Source organism: Sinocyclocheilus grahami, unplaced genomic scaffold, assembly GCF_001515645.1.
Source record: "Sinocyclocheilus grahami isolate Dianchi unplaced genomic scaffold, SAMN03320097.WGS_v1.1 scaffold153.1, whole genome shotgun sequence".
Lineage (NCBI taxonomy): Eukaryota > Metazoa > Chordata > Actinopteri > Cypriniformes > Cyprinidae > Sinocyclocheilus > Sinocyclocheilus grahami.
The window spans coordinates 1592752-1612945 of NW_015505332.1; the positions used below are offsets into that span (position 1 = coordinate 1592752).

The window sequence follows — 20194 nt, forward strand, 5'->3', positions numbered from 1 at the left end:
AGCGAGTGTTTGAAATAACCTCTGTTTGAGATGGGAAAATTATAGAAATGGACATTCTTTAAAAATGTGATGTATATGGTGACTACAAATAAACAGAAACAGACAACTGAATATGTATGTCCTCATTCTTTTGTGAAATAACAGTAAATACCACTTTACTTCTGTGTGACTAATTTTCAATCCTTTCAAATTAATTAATTATGATCAATGTATCACTTATTATTGTAAAACTGGTAAAATATTGACGCTTTTGGATTTAAATCTTTAAGTAAACAACAAAAAATGCAAACAAATGGCCGCTTTTATCACGTTCGTTTTGTGATCTCGCTATAGTTCCAGATTTATTCTGATAACTTCTCTTTGTTGGTAAAATTATGGGGTTGCATGACGTTGTTCCAAAGAGGCATGTAAAGGGCGTGGCTCGGTGCTCGGAGCTACAGGTCTGAGGCTATTGGCCCCGCCCGGCCCGTTTAAAGCACTAGCTTGCACTGGCCCCACAGTGGAAAAGCAGCTACTGATTACTAATAGTTTATGGCGAGTCTTCACACACCTCACAGCCAAGTCTGTAATTTCTAGGCTTGTAAGTATTAGATATCTATTTCCTTTTGGATTGCACAATAGGGAAAGAATGTGTCCCTAATTTCTGTATACATAATACACAAAGTGTCGCCTACTTGCTCTCTTTTTATTTTCTCTCTTACTGAATTCCTGAATGCCCGTGTGGGATGTGCCAATTGTTGCAATTTTAAGTGATCATTTTAAGTGAAAACAATAAAAGCTGTATTGGACACATGGTCAGAAGTATATTCATTCTATGGCAGCTTTTAATGCAGCTTTAATGACAGTTTATAGCTGCAATTTAAAGTTCTAATTAAAGTGATAAATGTCCTCTTTACATATGGTGAATATATTTAGCCGTTAATGCAATCCGAAGGCAGACTTTTGTTATAATGAGTGTGTTTATGTTACCCTCAGCAGCTCTCTTAAAGAACACTTTGCAACTTCCACAAGTGAGGGCTCCATAGTGACATCCAGATGCTTCGTCTGAGCAGATTAGGCATATCCTTTGTGGAGGAAGGAAAAACTCCATTGGGAAAACATCACTCCTCCCTCCATCAAACCTAAAAATAAAAACACAGCGTAAACTAATGGCATGACAAAACACTGACATAAATGTTCTGTTCTCTGTTATATCTGCAGAAGAAAACAAATATGCTACAAACATGGAACTTGTCCAAAAATATGAGGTTCATTATCAGTAATTTGAACAGAACATGCATACCAGCTTTCATCCAAACAAACACAGAAATGTAGCAGAAATGGGCGCGCATGTGTACATTCAGTTGATCGAGCAGAATAAAAATAGTGTAGATTGTAGCTGAATTTCTCTGAAGTTTTACATCGGTTGTCAAGTGTGAGGGTGCTAAATTAGAAATGTGCAGGTCCAGCACTCAGTGATAACATTCCCTATGAAAATGCACAATTGAAAGCAGGTGCATGTGCCTGTCTGTGTGTGTCATTGGTTAAATTATGGTGGTAAGTAGAGGTGACATTATCCTAATGCAAGTGCCAGGTCTCTAATGAAGGGTAATAACTGCTTCATTCCTTGAGGAACGATGGAAAGATTCTGAGTTAAAGAGAGTCATTCAGCATGATTATTCTGTTCTGATGATGGCAGCCAATTCTGTCACCACACGCAGTGAGAAAGGAAAAGTGAACAAAATGACTGCGATTAGGACAAGGGCATATTTCTGATATTTTCTTGGCTGTCAAAAAGAAGTGGTCAAATGTTGTACATTATAATAACTTTTTGTAAAAGAAAGAGTCAAATAAAGAAATAGAGTACTCAGGCATATGTCTTTATGTCTTTAATGTCTAATAAAAAAAAAAAATAATAATAAATAAATAAAAATCTAGCAATAGTGCTATATCAGTGTTTATTGGGAGGATCCCTTGTCTCCGCCTCCAGCCTCTGAGCCCCGCACTCCACCTCGGCCTGCGACCCAGCGGCTCCACCATGGCTCCTAGCTCCCTCCTCTCCACCGTGGCCCGTCAGTCCACCAGCTTCGCCAGGCTCCCTCGTCCCTCCGGCTCCGCCTTGGTCTGTCGTCAACCATCTGCCGCCTCGGGACTCTACTCCTCCAGCTACACCTCATCCCTCTGGTTCTGTCAGGCTCCTCCTTCCCTCCGGCTCCACCACGGCCATCCGGATCCCCGCCTCGGTCACCTGAGCCATCTGCTCCGCCTTGGCCCACCCCTCCGGATCCTCCCTGTCACCTTGGCTCTTTGGCTCTCCATCTCCTCCTTGGGCTCCACCACCACCTGCTCCGACGCCATCGGTCGACCCCCTGGAGTCGGCAGCCCTTCCTCCACCATGGCTCTTCCCTCCGTCGGCTCCACCATGGGCCGCCATCAGGGCTGTGGCCTGGGTCACACCTGTCTCCTCCTGCTCCCTCCTGGCTCCTCCCTCCGTCAGCTCCACCCTGGACTTTGGTTGTCGTGGTCCTCCTCCCGGGTGTCCGTCCTCCGCCAGAGCCTCCACCTGTCTTGTCTGCCTGCCTTTCTGCCAGCCCTTCGCCGTCCTCGGTCACCATCCCTTCTCCAATCCTTGTGTCCTCCTCCTATGTCCCCCTCCGTCCCTCCCTTTGTCTCCATGGCGTGAGGTCAAGCCTTCTGGGAGGGGGGTGATCTGTCACACCCCATTGGACCTTTGTTCTGTTTTCATTCCTCATGTGCTCTGTGTGACCTACAGTATGTGTTTGATTGTGTCATTTAGTTCAGGTGTGTGTCATTAATTATCTTCATTTGCTCTCGTATTTAAAAAATGTAGTCTGTCTGTCTTTGTCTGGAAATTGTTGATGCTACCCTGTGTGTTAGATCCTCTTCTTTGTGTGAATTACCATTAAAAGGATTTGTTATAATCTTCGTCGTGCCTTCGTCTCCCTAACAGAAGTATCGTGACACCATGCATGCTCTGTGCCCATTTCATTATTTTCTAATAATAATCATCATCGTCATCATGGCTATTATTATTTTTAATATAATAATAACTAATTAAAACTAATATTTAACATTACATATTAATTCATTACATTAAATCATTACATATTATTGTTCATAAAATAACATTGGTTCCCAATACGTATGATTATTTAAAAATGTGTATGTTAATGAATTCCAATCATTCGTAAATGAAGCGAGCGTGCACGCTCATTCTCAATTACCATAATCCCCGCCCATGAATTCCGATGACAACTATATATGGGCATCATCATATTATGAAACGAAAATAAGGATTCGTATATGCTGTCTTTGTTTCTTTTTTTTCTTTAAGTATTATTGATTTTTAATTTTTTTTTTCTATGTAATGTAAACCCATTCCTTTAATTGTGTTATCTTTTTGGATGTCTTGTTAAAGTTGTAAATGTTGCATGTTATGTCTTTAATGTCTAATAAAAAAAAAAAATAATAATAAATAAATAAAAATCTAGCAATAGTGCTATATCAGCCAGTAAGTGTTTATTGTTATGCCTCATTCTGGCCATTTTATAGAAAACCATTTCCTTCCCTGAACCCTCTACCTGTACCCACCCACCCTCCCTCTCCTGCCTCAGCTCTGCCACTGCTGCGTCCTGGAAGCCCCTCTGCTCACCCTCAGCCCACCATCTGTGAGGTGGGATCGCAGCGGTTCTGCCAATCTCGACTTGGCTGGAGGATCCCTTGTCTCCGCCTCCAGCCTCTGAGCCCCGCACTCCACCTCGGCCTGCGACCCAGCGGCTCCACCATGGCTCCTAGCTCCCTCCTCTCCACCGTGGCCCGTCAGTCCACCAGCTTCGCCAGGCTCCCTCGTCCCTCCGGCTCCGCCTTGGTCTGTCGTCAACCATCTGCCGCCTCGGGACTCTACTCCTCCAGCTACACCTCATCCCTCCGGTTCTGTCAGGCTCCTCCTTCCCTCCGGCTCCACCACGGCCATCCGGATCCCCGCCTCGGTCACCTGAGCCATCTGCTCCGCCTTGGCCCACCCCTCCGGATCCTCCCTGTCACCTTGGCTCTTTGGCTCTCCATCTCCTCCTTGGGCTCCACCACCACCTGCTCCGACGCCATCGGTCGACCCCCTGGAGTCGGCAGCCCTTCCTCCACCATGGCTCTTCCCTCCGTCGGCTCCACCATGGGCCGCCATCAGGGCTGTGGCCTGGGTCACACCTGTCTCCTCCTGCTCCCTCCTGGCTCCTCCCTCCGTCAGCTCCACCCTGGACTTTGGTTGTCGTGGTCCTCCTCCCGGGTGTCCGTCCTCCGCCAGAGCCTCCACCTGTCTTGTCTGCCTGCCTTTCTGCCAGCCCTTCGCCGTCCTCGGTCACCATCCCTTCTCCAATCCTTGTGTCCTCCTCCTATGTCCCCCTCCGTCCCTCCCTTTGTCTCCATGGCGTGAGGTCAAGCCTTCTGGGAGGGGGGTGATCTGTCACACCCCATTGGACCTTTGTTCTGTTTTCATTCCTCATGTGCTCTGTGTGACCTACAGTAAGTGTTTGATTGTGTCATTTAGTTCAGGTGTGTGTCATTAATTATCTTCATTTGCTCTCGTATTTAAAAAATGTAGTCTGTCTGTCTTTGTCTGGAAATTGTTGATGCTACCCTGTGTGTTAGACCCTCTTCTTTGTGTGAATTACCATTAAAAGGATTTGTTATAATCTTCGTCGTGCCTTCGTCTCCCTAACAGCAGTATCGTGACACCATGCATGCTCTGTGCCCATTTCATTATTTTCTAATAATAATCATCATCGTCATCATGGCTATTATTATTTTTAATATAATAATAACTAATTAAAACTAATATTTAACATTACATATTAATTCATTACATTAAATCATTACATATTATTGTTCATAAAATAACATTGGTTCCCAATACGTATGATTATGTAGTAACAAATATTTTTTACAAAATCATGAAATCATGAAAAGGAGCTGGGAGCATAATTGAATAGTATAATATTAATAATTTAATAGTAATATTCATAATAAAGTATATTACTATTATTATGCTCTTTAGTTCATAATATTAGCCATAAATACCATAAACATGTATGCTCTATGCCCAATTTAGTATTTTGCGATAATAATAATAATATTATTACTATTATTAATAATAATAATGGGGTCAATCGTGGCCTAATGGATAGAGAGTCGAGTCAGACTTGTAACCCGAAGGTCACGGGTTCCAGTCTCCGGTCCGGCAGGAATTGTCAGTGGGGGGAGTGAATAACCAGCGCTCTCTCCACCTACAATACCACGACTGAGGTGAGACCCTTGAACAAGGCACCGAAACCCCAACTGCTCCCCGGGCTTGGCTGCTTACTGCTCCGGGTGTGTGGTCACGGTGTGTGTGTGTGTGTGTTCACTACTGTGTGTGTGCACTTGGATGGGTTAAATGCAGAGCACAAATTCCGAGTATGGAACACCATACTTTGGCCACACGTCACTTCACTTTCAATAATCACAGCTATTTTATTAACAATGCAACAATTTTATTTTTTGAAAATAAATATTAAGTGAAACTCATTTTAATGTTAAAAATGAATACTAATAGATTGTTGTTGTTCATAAAATAATGGTAATTATATAGTAACAAAAAAAAAGAATGCAACAACCAAAAAATAAGACTGGCAACATGCAGGAAATAATTACATAATAAATGATGAAAGAGGAGGAACAACAAAAACCAGACAAGGGTGATGTTTTCACATCTGCACAGTAAGGAAACACTCGAGGCTGCAACAATGTTTATGAATCTCCTTGCAAGCATATGGACCCTGCTGTTTTTGATTCTGTCGGGTAAGACTTACTGCTGAGTTCTCTAAGACTGAGAATATATAAGTCGTCTAAGCATGCAGAAGAAAGTTGTTTAGACTGTAGAACCAGCTGTTTCAAATTAGATTCCTTCACAATTGCTATGCTTCCATTTCAGGCGCTCTTGCTGCTGACTGGATAGTGCATGTTCCCATGGATCCAGTCTATACTCCTCTTGGTTCTTCTGTAGTTCTGCAGTGCACCTATGACTACCCTGAGGAGTCCGACCAGGGAATACTGCGCAAAGTGCTGTCAGAGATGTGGTGTCTGAATGAAAGCCGCTGCATTACTCCAAGATACGTGTACCACAGTGCAGGGATATTCCCTGAGCCCTCATACCAGGGCCGAGTCAAGTACTTGGGGCAGACGGGGAGCAAAAATTGCTCTCTGATGATTTCTGATGTGAGGTCAGAAGACAGCGGCGTGTACATGTTCCGGTTCATCACCGACCATCTGAAGGCCAAGCTACCAGGACAGAAAGGAGTGAATCTACAGGTCACAAATCAGACAGAAAGTAAGAACAGTTTCTTATGCTCTGTACATGCAATGTTTTATCTCATATTGCACAAAAATAAAGGCTCCAAAAGGAGGATTTTGCATAAAATAAACATTTTGGATTCCCCAAAGAACTTTTCAGTGAACTTTTTTTTCTTAGTGTAAAGACAAACCTTTTTGTGCATTTGAATGATTCCATGGCTGTTAAAGGTTCTTCATTGAACTATTTAAAAAAAGTATATATATATATATATATATATATATATATATATATATATATATATATATATATTCCAGGAAAGCCTGGAAATCACAAATCACAATTTTAATATTTCCTAACATTTTCAAAATGTATAAGGTCCCTTAAGCAATTTTCATTCTGTTCGTATCTTTATGAATGTATAGATCATATAAAATTTTATAGCATATAATAGCACTGATTAGAGTGGCATTTATATTATTTATATGTTAACACTTTAAACAAAGGTCTTATTAGTTACTGTTTGTTATTGCATTAACTAATATTAACTAAAAAGGAGCAAATAAATGTTACAGTATCTTTGCTAATAAAAACACAACTATTTATTGCTAGTTCATGTTAGCTCAGGTCTATTAAATTTTAATCATTTATTAGCAGAATTTTATTAAGATTAATTTAGTACTAATATAGAAGGATTTTTCATTGATAGTGTGTTAACTAAAGCAGTTAATAAATTAAAATGTTAATAATGGTACCTTATTTTATTTTATTTTTTATTTTATTTATGTTTGGCATTTTATTGTTTACCAACAACAATGAAATATAGTTTATATAGTTTAATATATCCAATTCATATCTAAAATTAAGAATCTTGACGGTTGACAGACATGTATGAGAACATAGCCAAACCAAATGAATTGGTCAATATCCTTTGTCTGCTTTTTTACTCAACTCATAGAGTAAAAGCAAAACTTCCTTTTTTTTAGCCCACCGCAAATGTCAGCTCTTCACAAGAAGACATGTTTGCACAAAGCAGAGGCACTTCCTCAGAAAAATCTGTCTTGCTTTCATGACCTTCACTGCGGGAGGTTTATTTCAAAAACAGTTAATCACATTAACAGAGGCACTTCCTCAGAAAAATCTGTCTTGCTTTCATGACCTTCACTGCGGGAGGTTTATTTCAAAAACTGTGACCAGTTAACATCACATTATTTCGCACAAATGAACAAATTTGTCAGCCACATTCATGACACTTTTAAATGTGTGAATACTGTGGTATAACCAAGTAGAGAAGAAGTCATTGTGTGATTGTAAACTAGCCTGTTAATGCCTTTCTAGATGATATGTTGTAATAATAATATTTCTTCACAGCAAGGAGTGCATCTTCATTCACTACTGGCATTGTGCTTGGAATTATTATCATGGTTATCATAATAGCAGGCATTGTGATAGTCATCAGAAGGAAGTCACGGTAAGCAAATCATCTACTCAATAAGTGTCTTGTCTGGCTTCATTTCTGGTCTTATAAACTATGGGAATATGGCTTTGTTTTTCAGGGGAGAGAGGTCAAGACCACTTTAAACAAGTTATTACCACAGAGGATGAAAAAAACGTGTGACTCTGATCAAAACAGAGATGTAAACCAATAGTTCTGCTTTTTTCTGGTTTGTGTGCTACATTTTACATTCATTTATGCATTTTTTGCATCCATCACAGTCTATTATTTATCTATTTAAATTATTTTCTGCATATCAAACGGCACAATGTTTCATTCATATTTTATTTCACCTTTAGTATTATCGTATTGTATCTTACATTTTGCAAGTCACTGCTGCTGTGTTGCATATCAGGGTGAACACTGTCCTCAGCCACTGAACTAGAGACTGAACAACACGTTTTCTTCACAGAGTCTGTAAAAAGAGACAATAATGGTTATGTTTAGAAAGTGAGTCATTTATTATGCCAGCAGGAAAGATACAGTGGATTCTCACATTGTAAATCATAGAAAATTGCCTCTTGTTCTATCCTCAATTTTAATTAAAAAAAGCACTTGGTATTGTTTATAATCACCTCACAAATGAAAAAACATTCATTAAGGGAACAGGTCACCCTATAAAAAACATGATTATCAATCTGTTGTTATTTACTCACCCTTGAATCTGTAAAGAATCTTCACACAGTTCCAGGTTGTTAAAAAACAACAACAATGAATTTCCCATGTGGTCTCTGTATTCTGAAATGCCAATAATGCCAAAAATATGCATAAAGCTATTGTTTTTCTGTTTTTATTTTTTGGTATGATGTGACCAGGTCAAAGGTAAATTTTCTTGAATAGAAACCGCTCAGTACTTAGTATTTTAATAAAATTTTCAGCAATTGCAATAAATTGTGTATTATTGCCAGAAAACAGAAAACAGACTCTTTGTTGCCATTGTAAGAAATTATTTATTTGGAGCTTCTCGTGAATTTATCATGTCAATTAAATTGAATGTTTAAGTGGGATGCGTTTAATCGTGTCACACTCAAACATATAGCAGGTACACTACCTTTCAAATGTTTAGGGTCAGTAAAATTAGTTTTTTGAAATAACTTTTTTTTTTCAGCAAGGGTGTATTAAATTGATCAAAAGTGACAGTAAAAATATTTATAATGTTCCAAAAATTTCTATTTCAAAAGTTATTTTGAACTTATCAAAGAATCCTGAAAAGAATGTGTTTCCACAAAAATATTAAGCAGCACAACTGTTTTCAACATTAATAAGAATAAGAAGTCCTAATATTAGACTGATTTCTGAAGCATCATGTGTCATTATATATTTTAATAATATTTCACAATATACATGTTTTTGCTGTGCACTTGATCAAAATAAATTAAAAAAAGAACATAAGAGACTTCTTTCAAAAATATTTAAAATAAATCTTACTGTCCCCAAACATGTGAACAGTAGCGTGTCGTTTTAAACAGCTGGATTTTATTAGGGCAAACTGCAGCTGGACACAATTAAAAAGAACAGTGGGGATTTTTTCTACTTTTTCAAGTCTCTGACATTCAGGCTACATCAAGTGGTCCATAAGTGCATATAATTTTAAAAAAAAGTCCCTGTGTGGTTTTACAATTTCTTCCATCAGTTGACCGCTTTAGACTCCAGATTCTTCCATCTCCACTCTCGGTTGCTTGGCGAGAATAACAACATTAGGACCATCTTTGAGCTTCTTGTCTCCATCTAGAGGAATGTTTGTGACCTTCGCCTGGTCCCGACTGTAAATAAAGATGACAAACACAACAACTATGGCATTAATATGACAGAGGACTGGCATAAACCAGCACACATTGACTGTGTAATTGTGTTTAACCTGGGCATGTGAGAATAATGCACCGTAATGTAGTTGATTTTTCCCTGTTCCTCAGTGCTCTGAGCGGCTTCTTTCAGGGGCACGATGGAAGGGTGGCTACTTTCATAAATCTCCTCTGGCTCTTCCTGAACCAGACACAGAATAAAACACTTATAAGAGTTAATTTACTATCCATCCTTAATATCAGAACTACAATTAGTGTATCACAAATCATCATGCAATACTATTTCTGGTAGATTCTCAAACTTTCAAACACATGCATGATTGTTTTGGGGTTGATATTAACAATTAATTGTGCAATGGAAGACAATGATGCGGAGACTTTTTTTATTGAGAAAAGTAGAAACCTAAAAGTTATGTAATGATTTTACTACATACTGAAAAGTTTACACATACTTTTAGTGTGCTGGATACATATGTGAATTATACAGAACATATAGGCTGTGTTCCAATTCACACATTTACAGTATACTACAGAGACGGACATAATAGTGGAAGGAGATCTGAGCAAAGAAAACTCACCGGAATGTCTGACATTTTTGTGCTCTTGAGGAGAAACGTCTCTGAAGTTGATTCACTAAACAGAGTATTGTCCACTGGCAAGTCAACTAATGGTGAACACTGTTTTTTAGGAGAAACATGGCAATCGATTAATATGATAAATACAGATTAGATTCAATTCATACGATGAGAATAAGATATATAAAAATGACCCGTTTTTCTTCCTCAAGATTTTCAGTGTCCACGCGATGCATGTTTTTACTGCAAAAGAGATGTGAAATGATGTGTGCAAGATCAGATGAGAAGATCAGATATTTACTATTAAAGCCAGTAAACGTAAAATCACCTGATCATGACGACCACGGTCAGAGATATTAATCCGACAGAAACGCCCACTGCAGATGCCAATGCGATCACCTTCAGTCGGCCTGAACATATAAACCACAGCAACTCTATCATGGGCATTGTCACGAATCCGGTCAACGAACTTTCCTATTCATTGACTCTCGCACTACACACTGTTGCACATCACCCCGGACTACATTTCCCATCATGCATTGCACTGATTGCACTCAGCACGAATTGCACACACCTGTTTACACTGATTGCACCCAGCTGTTTCATATCACTCCCTCACTATTTAACACTCACTCTGATCCCTTCCCTCGGCCGAGTATTGTTTCAGCATTTATCACTCTCCTAGAGATAGCTACCTTACGGAGCCCTTGTCATTGCCTTAGCCTTAGCCTTAGCCATTTGCCTTAGTCTTAGCCCTAGTCATTAGCCTTAGCCTTAGCCCTAGTCATTTGCCTTAGTCATTAGCCCTAGTCTTAGCCTTAGCCTTAGCCTTCTCGGTTTCTGATCTTCGCCTGGTTCCCTGGATTCACCCCTTTTGTCTTGCCCCTTTTGATTCTGTCTGCCGATCGTCGACCTGTGCTAGCCCTAGGACTATTCTTGTGTTTTGCCCACCATATACCTGTTTGCTCTCATCTGACCCATGCCTGCTGTATGACCACGTCTCTGCCTTTGTCTAATAAAGCTCTGCGAATGGATCCGCAAGTCTCACGTCTCGTCAGCCCCGTAACAGGCATACAGTACATGCACATCATTCATCTGATAAACAGCGGTAAGCGGTAACTATATTTATGTCCAGAAGTTCCTCTCTATACAAACACACACACACACACACACACAACTACAGTTTAAATGTTTACGTTTTTGAAAGAAGTCTCAAAATACAGTAAAAAGAATAATATTGTGAAATATTATTACAATAAAAAACTTTTTTCTATTTTAAATAATATATTTAAAATGTAATTTATGTAGTTTTATATAAAGCTGAATTTGCAGCATTTTTACTCCAGGATTTAGTGTCACATGATCCTTCAGAAATCATTCTAATACTCTGATTTGCTGCTCTGCTGTGTGTTATGCACTGACCTCGAACTTTCACCGTCAGAACTGCGGAGCTGTGTGCTCCGATGCGGTTGCGGGCCTTGCAGTAGTACTGGCCGCTGGCTCCAGGGCTGACCTCAGCAATGGTGTAGCTGGGACCCGATCGAGTTTCCCAGGCGTCAGCCGCATTGATCCGGTGCCAGGTGTAGTTCTCCACTGCCGGATTGGCCTGACTGATGCAGGTCAGCGTCAACGAGCTGCCCGCTTCGATCACAGTGGAAGGCCGAGCCAGCACAGAGGTGTTTTTGGGGGCATCTGAGAGAAAGAGAGAGAGAAAGAGAGAGGTGGGGAGGTTAAATAAAAGAAGGGAATCCTTAGACAACTGGAGGACTGATCCAACAAATTTAGCAGTTCATAGAGGTATATAAAGTGCGTACAGTATCCTTATTTTGCAATGTGGAAGTAACCTATTTTCTGTGAATGTGCAAGAATTCCCATTTATTAGCCACAACAAGTAAATAACTAGAAGTGCATTAAATGGTCTGATTATTGACAGTAAAAACCAGTGTGTATTTTATGGAAGCTTGATTGTACTACAGGATTAAAAAAACTAAAAAGTTAATTGCGACTTTTTATCTGACAATTCAGACTTTATCTCACAATTGTGAGTTATATATAAACATAGGGATAGAGAGATCTAAACTCAGATTTGCGAAATATTAAAGGGGTCATATGATGCAATTTCAAGTTTTCCTTTCTCTTTGGAGTGTTTCAAGCTCTTGGTGCATAAAGAAGATCTGTAAAGTTGCAAAGACTAAAGTCTCAAATCCAAAGAGATATTCTTTATAAAAGTTAAGAGTCAGCCACGCCCTCCTAAAACGGCTCGTTCTAACACGCCCTCACATATTGACATAATGTCCTGCCAAAATTAAAGTTATTACACAAGAACCAGCAACTAAAATAAATCTCTGCACTCACAAAGACATCAGATCAGCAATAATGGAAATAAATGTCTAATTAGGGAAAGTGAAAAGTCCAAAAGTCTGATGGCATTTTTCAAAATAGGCTGTCATTTTGACCTGTTCACTGATAAACTGCATATCCTGCAGTATTTAGAGATGCATGTTAATAAAATCAGTTACACACTTAAAAATAAAGGTTTTTATTGGTGTTGATTGTTCCATGTAGAACCTTTAACATCTATGGGACCTTTCAATTCCACAAAAGGTTCTTTATAGTGGAAAAAGTTTCTTCAGATTATTATTATAAAAATGGTTCTTTTAAGAACTGTTCACTGAAAGGTTCCTTGGGGAACCAAAAAATGTTCTTCTATTCAAAACCCCCTTTTGGAACCTTTATTTTTATAAATGTAGCAAACAGACTAGCAATACCTAAATTATTTATTCTGGCTACATAAAAATAGAGGTAACCTACATGTAACATTGAGTAAAAGCGGTCTGGACCGGTCTGTGCCGAGTGGGTTGCGGGCCACACAGAAGTATTCTCCATGGTCCCTGTAGTCCAAACTCCACAATCTCAGCTCAGGTTTAAAGCTGTCTGGCAAACTGCCACTCTCTCCTTCTTTAAACCAGGTGAAACTTTCTGCTGGCGGAGCTCCATCACTACTGCAGGTCAAAGTCACCGAATCGCCCTCCCCGACTGCCTCTCGAGGGGTGATTTGTACTGTGGTGTAGCGAGGAGCATCTGAGACACAGAGAAAGATAGAGACTAAATGCAAGTTCTAGGGCTGCTGACAGTAGAATTCAATTGAACACCCTGCTTTAATCACTGTATTTACAAGTTTTATGTATTTAATACACAACATTTAATGCACAGTTGAATCCTTGAGTAGCTTTTTCTAATAATACATGTATAAAATCAGCCAATTTAGATGTTACCACATGCAGCACATTTTAGACCTGTTTATACTATATCCAGTATTATTCAATAATGTTTTGTTGAATGTTTATTTCTGTTCTTATGCTCACCTTATTTGATCAAAAATGCAGTTAAACAGTTATATTGTGAATATTATACTTTAAAATAACTATTTTCTCTCAATATATTTTAAAATGTAATTTATTCCTGAAGCTGGGTTCAGTTACACATACAGAACTATTGTCTATATGCATGCACAATACTCACATCCAAGAGCCAGGGTGACTCCTGGTGACTGAACATTTTGAGGGGGTATTGGACGGCAGGTGTAGGTACCTGCATGCTGACTGTCAAAGTTATAGATGGCTGACAGCTTGTTGGACTGACCCAAGTTGATCCCATTCCGATAAAGGGCAAAGTTCCTGCCAGGAGCGGCACAGCCTCGGGCCACACAGCTCAGGAAGACCGTCTCTCCAGCAGCAAACATGTTGTCTGTTCTCGGTGGATGTACATGAACCTGAAGCTCTGGAATCAGGACAACATTTCACAATATTAGGTCCATGCGCCATACTAAATTATTTTAGGAACAAGCTGTTTTCCACAATTATATGCAAATAAACAACAACAAAAGGTGTTAATTTCTCCCTAATTACTAGATTTTCTACAGAAAAAGCGCAAGACTGTTGCTCCACTTTGAAGGTGTTGCCAGGCTGTTGCTTTGTGGTTACTAGTGTGTTTCTAAGTGGCTGTGTAAATAACACTCCTTCCACCACTGGTTGAATAGTCAGGTAGCCCTGCTGCCCCCCCCCCCCCTAAAAAAAAACACTGACTTACGCTACTATTCCATTCAAGACATTACAAATGTCTTTACTGTCCCCAAACTTTTGAACAGCAGTGTATAGTTGCATCTACATATTAAACTTGTTTTTATATTATTTAACACAAAAAAATAACCTTTAAAATGTGGCCTGACCTGTGACAGACAGTGTGATGGCATCAGGAGAGGTCCATCGGCCCTGCTGGTTGTCGGTCTCGAATCTGAAATGGTACGTTCCTGCATCGCTCAGCTTCGCGTTCGTGATCTGCAAACTGCATCTTTTGTGGCCCCCCATGTATTTGATCCTGTCCCTGTACGAGGGGCTCAACAGATTCCCATCAGTATGGTAGGCAACATCCCGTCTGCCCTCTGCAGAGATGTGAAACCACATGACCTGCGTAGAGCTGTAGGGCGAGGGGTAATCGTAGCGGCACGGCAGAGTTACTGTGGTCCCGGCCCAAACGCAGATGTCTGTCCTAGAGAAATACACCAGCCATTTACCTTCACCGACTCCTATAAGCAACACAAGAGTAATCAGAGGCCGGTATTGACCTTAGCAAGGTGTGCGCTGTTGACCCCAGGGATAAAAGCAGGGAAAAATACAGATCAATACAATATAAATAACCTGTGCACCAAGGGCACTCAGGTAATATAAGAGCACAGATTAGAGCTGCAATACGCAATCACAACCATTTTATTGTATTAAAAACATAAGATACCTGTCCAAAATTACCTGACAGAAGAAGGACAGAGGTCACAATTACACGTACCCACATCTCAGCCCTGTTTGTGAGTAAAAACAAGAAAGACTGTAAGTTACTTCAAGAGTAATCAAGAAATTGGTACCTGGTTTTGCTCTAACACTACCTGGTTCTGATGTTCTTCAGCGAGTGCTGCCAGTCGTCTGTGGACACATGGACACGCACATGTGTTGAAGAGGGAGCCGAATGGCATCAGAAGCACAGTGTAGGACGCTGAGCCAGAGAGAAAGCAGAAGTTGAAGGGTGGTGATAGGCTGGCCATCCCACTGTCTCACCTCCCGTCTCTCTGAGCCTCTAAACTCTGTCTCTGTCTCCAGTGAAACTCTACGCCACCTTCAGCAAGGTGCACGAGGCAATAACCACAAGTTGCTGACATCCACATCCCCTGTTCACACACACACACACACGTTATGGGGAACTGTGGCAGCAGAAAACTTTTAAAACACATTCACTTTGCTGCCTTCCTTAATCAAAAAGGATATACAGTTTACCCAAAGTCAATCTTTTCTTATGTTAAAGGCTCACAAAGTAAAAACAAGAAAGACTGTAAGTTACTTCAAGAGTAATCAAGAAATTGGTACCTGGTTTTGCTCTAACACTACCTGGTTCTGATGTTCTTCAGCGAGTGCTGCCAGTCGTCTGTGGACACATGGACACGCACATGTGTTGAAGAGGGAGCCGAATGGCATCAGAAGCACAGTGTAGGACGCTGAGCCAGAGAGAAAGCAGAAGTTGAAGGGTGGTGATAGGCTGGCCATCCCACTGTCTCACCTCCCGTCTCTCTGAGCCTCTAAACTCTGTCTCTGTCTCCAGTGAAACTCTACGCCACCTTCAGCAAGGTGCACGAGGCAATAACCACAAGTTGCTGACATCCACATCCCCTGTTCACACACACACACACACACGTTATGGGGAACTGTGGCAGCAGAAAACTTTTAAAACACATTCACTTTGCTGCCTTCCTTAATCAAAAAGGATATACAGTTTACCCAAAGTCAATCTTTTCTTATGTTAAAGGCTCACAATGTTTTCTTTGCCCTGATTTTTCAGACAGTTGTTTACAGTTTTATGATGTAGGGAACATATTGTTTTTAGGCTTAAAATGATAAATTATTAGCATAACTTCAAAGAATCGGCTTTGGAGGTGTCAAGAGAATTCAAAAATATTAAAAACCAAAAGTAACCACAGATTTTTATGAAAGTGAACCATGAGTTTACCACAGCAATCGTAGAGTAACTAATGTATTCACACTAAAACAGTAACCACAATCCTTCACTAAAATTGGTTTTACTACAGGAACGAGAGTTTAACTGTGGTATTTAATGTAAAATCATTGAAACCACAAGTAAAACTACCTTTTACTACTGGAACACTATTTTACTTGTGTGTTTATTGTGAAAGCATAGTAACCACAAGTAAAACCGTATTTTATTGAAATATAACCTACTAATATGTTACTATATTTTACTATAATATTTTACTAGTTTAAACTGAGGGATTTGTTGAAAACTCTTAGTAACCACAAGTAAAACAATCTTTTATTTAAATAAATTATGGTTTTACTTCAGGAACAAGAGTTGAAATGTAGTTTTTGTTGTAAAAGCAACCACAAGTAAATCTACTGGTTTTACTACAGGAACAAGACTTAACTGTAGTAGTTGTTGTAAAATCACAGTAACCATGAGAAAAAAAATATTTTATAGAGATTAACTGTGGTTTTACTACTGGAACACTATTTTACTTGTGTGTTTATTGTGAAAGCATAGTAACCACAAGTAAAACAATCTTTTATTTAAATAAATTATGGTTTTACTTCAGGAACAAGAGTTGAAATGTAGTTTTTGTTGTAAAAGCAACCACAAGTAAATCTACTGGTTTTACTACAGGAACAGGACTTAACTGTAGTAGTTGTTGTAAAATCACAGTAACCATGAGAAAAAAAAATATTTTATAGAGATTAACTGTGGTTTTACTACTGGAACAAGAGTTTAACTATGTTATTTGTTGTAAAACCATAGTAACCACGAGTATGTTTTATGGAAATTAACCATGGTTTTACTACAGGAACAAAGGTTTAACTGGTGTTTGTTGAAAACTCATAGTAACCACAAGCAAAACCTCCTAAAGGAAAATACATTTTGCTACAAGAACTATAGTGTAAATGTATTTGTGCTCATGGTTGTGGATTCATCAATGTAACTACGATTACAGCCTACAGGGTGGTATGAAGATATAAGATAATGCTTTTAAAACACCTCAGCGACCTCTTGAGGTATGAAATTGGAAATGCAGAAGAAAATTAAATAAAATACAATTAAGAGTAACATTCATTGAAATAGTACAGAATGTAGGGAGTTCTTTTAGTTTTACATCAGACCAAAATAAGTTATTAATATGCAAAGCAAAACTTGTTAGACATCTTACTTGATGGGTGTAACTTGAATTGCAAAACGAACTGGTTGCTGACAACATTTTGCATTAATAGGCTAACAATAAATAAGAAAATAGTAAACAAATCCCTAGCAGCTCAAAAATGAGTGTGACTTTAAATCTGTCATATGGGACACTGATATATTTTTGTCTGCTTACATCAACTTATGCACAAATATTCACATTTAGGCATATATGTTTTTCTTAGTCTTAAACTACAATAGCAGAAAATACAGGCCAAATGCAAAGTGATTCGTTAAAAGCAGTGACAATAACTGATTGAAAGGGGCCAAACAGAGGAAAGATGGCGATTCTCAATTGCTCTGTTTCTAAATTAGGCTGCACTATACTTTTCTGAGGATATATATATAAAAAAAAACTAGTCCTAGAAGGGACGTTGAAAAGAAGGACATTTAAAGAAAGTGCTACTTTACTGAATTAACTGCAATAAGCAGATGCACTTGCCATCAACATTAAAACATTTATGACATGAGATTGAATATGCCGTAGCTTCAGACAGAATTCAGCACACAAACGATTTTAAATGTAATGTAATTTAATTTAACAAAATAAAACAAAACAAAACATAAAAATGACAATTGTTTTTATAATAACTGTTCTGAAATGCGTTTCATGTTGTTTTGCTTGTAGATTTTCCGTGTTTATGAATATTAATTATTCTGCTTTGTAACCAAAAGTTAAGTACCCTTGTTAATATCCATAAACAAAATCGCTTCCGTTGTTTAGACGCGGTTATTTCACTTGTGCTGCACTTATCTGTATGGCAGTAAATCAAACGTTATTTTCCTTCAGGAGGCGCACTGGCGCTCAGGATGCCGAATACTCCATTGAGCGCCATTCAAAACTCAGGATATTTTAGTGCTTCGTTAGAGAAAATTGCACTGTAAAACATTTGCATATTTTAAATACATAAATTCCAAGGATTGTCGTCTGGCGTTTAAATGGAAATCCACCCCAGCAATCGCTAAAAAATGGTTTTTAAAATTACCTGATGAAGTCAACACAATCGACTGTGACTGGTTTATCCTGAACGGCGCTGAGAAAAGTAACACTTACCTCGTGACAAAATCTTATTTGCGCTGTTTTACCAGCGCTGTTGAGTAATATTAAATACAAGAATAATGACACTGAGAAATTACGATAGCACTGAATTGAAAATGCACAGTGGAAACTTCAAATAAGAAAATAACTATTACAAAACCAACAAAGAAAACAAATGCTCAGTCACTAGTCCCCTCCCTTTACGGTTTAAGCTAAATCCCATTCTATCCACTTGTTCAATGTCTACATTTAAAACTCATGGACCTGCTACATGTGACAACATGAGGAACTGAAGTTTCGCTCAGCGATGGACTGACAAGATCCACTTTTTCACTCTCAATAGCACCTGTCTCCCGTTTTGAGGTAAAGTTAAGATTTATGTCAAACCTTTATAGCGATGATCATTTATTTTCTATTTGTAGTTCAGGCATGCAGTTTGTTATTAGACCATAAGAAACATAACACGTACATTAAAAGTATAAAATATTAAGTGCAGTGAACCATTATGCCAGCGTTAAAGGGATAGTTCACCCAAAAATGAAAATGTAATGTTTATCTGCTTACCTCCAGGGCATCCAATATGTAGGTGACTTTGTTTCTTCAGTAGAACACAAACGAAGATTTTTAACACAAACCGTTGCAGTCTGTTAGTCATATAATGGAAGTGAATGGGAATCACGGCTTTGAGAGTCAAAAAACATACACAAACAAAACCAAATGAAACCCTGTGGCTCGTGACGATATATTGATGTGTAAAGACACGAAACGATCAGTCTGTGCAAGAAATTGAATAGTATTTATATTGTTTTTACCTCTGATTTACTGCAATGCCCGAACTGTCCTGAGCGAGTTCTTCTTCTTCTTGTTCTTGCTTTTAGGTGGATCGCAGACTTATAAGTGCATTACCGTCACCTATCTCTCAAATGGACCATTGACACTCTATCTACAATCTCAATTAGGAGTGTCAATGGTCCATTTGAGAGATAGGTGGCGGTAATGCACTTATAAGTCTGCAATCTGCCGTAAAAAGAAGAAGAAGAAGACGTGAACGCGCTCAGGACAGTTCGGACATTGCAGTAAATCAGAGGTAAAAAAACTATATAAATACTGTTCAGTTTCTTGCACAGACTGATCGTTTCGTGTCTTTACACATCAATGTATCGTCACGAGCCACAGAGTTTAATTTGGTTTTGTTTGTGTATGTTTTTTGACTCTCAAAGCCGTGATTACCATTCACTTCCATTATATGACTGACAGACTGCAACGGTTTGAGTTAAAAATCTTCGTTTGTGTTCTACTGAAGAAACAAAGTCACCTACATATTGGATGCCCTGGGGGTAAGCAGATAAACAATTTTCATTTTTGGGTGAACTATCCCTTTAATATTCAGATTGCTGTCGTGCAGTTTTGCGTTTAAAAGTGATGATGAGAAGGTTTGTATTTGATTTACCCTGACAGACAAATGAATGTTGTGTTTCAGGTTCTTTCACTTCCATCATGTTGCTTCATGTTCTGCTCCTCCTTCATGCATCGAAGCAGATAAACAATTTTCATTTTTGGGTGAACTATCCCTTTAATATTCAGATTGCTGTCGTGCAGTTTTGCGTTTAAAAGTGATGATGAGAAGGTTTGTATTTGATTTACCCTGACAGACAAATTAATGTTGTGTTTCAG

At 38.9% G+C, this 20194-nt stretch overlaps 2 protein-coding genes across 2 annotated transcripts; one reads left to right on the forward strand and one right to left on the reverse strand.

Moving 5' to 3' along the window:
* The first annotated feature begins 5767 nt into the window (after nucleotides 1-5767).
* LOC107592540 (sialoadhesin-like) lies at nucleotides 5768-8013 on the forward strand. Its single transcript, XM_016282069.1, has 4 exons — nucleotides 5768-5832; nucleotides 5966-6361; nucleotides 7694-7793; nucleotides 7879-8013. The coding sequence occupies exons 1-4, from the start codon at nucleotides 5778-5780 to the stop codon at nucleotides 7901-7903; spliced, it is 576 nt and encodes a 191-aa protein (XP_016137555.1). The 5' UTR covers nucleotides 5768-5777; the 3' UTR covers nucleotides 7904-8013.
* A 1248-nt stretch (nucleotides 8014-9261) lies between these two features.
* On the reverse strand, nucleotides 9262-15386 carry LOC107592516 (B-cell receptor CD22). The gene is made up of 11 exons (XM_016282049.1): nucleotides 15134-15386; nucleotides 15000-15049; nucleotides 14423-14779; nucleotides 13717-13974; nucleotides 13006-13275; nucleotides 11617-11886; nucleotides 10523-10604; nucleotides 10389-10437; nucleotides 10198-10296; nucleotides 9676-9800; nucleotides 9262-9580 (listed from the first exon to the last, which is right to left on the reverse strand). The coding sequence occupies exons 2-11, from the start codon at nucleotides 15040-15042 to the stop codon at nucleotides 9460-9462; spliced, it is 1674 nt and encodes a 557-aa protein (XP_016137535.1). The 5' UTR covers nucleotides 15043-15049; nucleotides 15134-15386; the 3' UTR covers nucleotides 9262-9459.
* Nucleotides 15387-20194: the final 4808 nt, after the last annotated feature.

Bases quoted from the DNA above. Each gene is read 5' to 3' on its own strand.
- LOC107592540 (XM_016282069.1), top strand. From the start codon at position 5,778: ATGTTTATGAATCTCCTTGCAAGCATATGGACCCTGCTGTTTTTGATT. The intron at 5,833-5,965 runs GTAAGACTTACT...CTTCCATTTCAG, and splicing joins GCTGTTTTTGATTCTGTCGG to GCGCTCTTGCTGCTGACTGG. The intron at 6,362-7,693 runs GTAAGAACAGTT...ATTTCTTCACAG, and splicing joins GGTCACAAATCAGACAGAAA to CAAGGAGTGCATCTTCATTC.
- LOC107592516 (XM_016282049.1), bottom strand. From the start codon at position 15,042: ATGTGGGTACGTGTAATTGTGACCTCTGTCCTTCTTCTGTCAG. The intron at 10,605-11,616 runs GTCAGTGCATAA...TTATATGTTCAG, and splicing joins TCTGACGGTGAAAGTTCGAG to GCCGACTGAAGGTGATCGCA. The intron at 10,297-10,388 runs GTCATTTTTATA...CCTAAAAAACAG, and splicing joins ATCTTGAGGAAGAAAAACGG to TGTTCACCATTAGTTGACTT.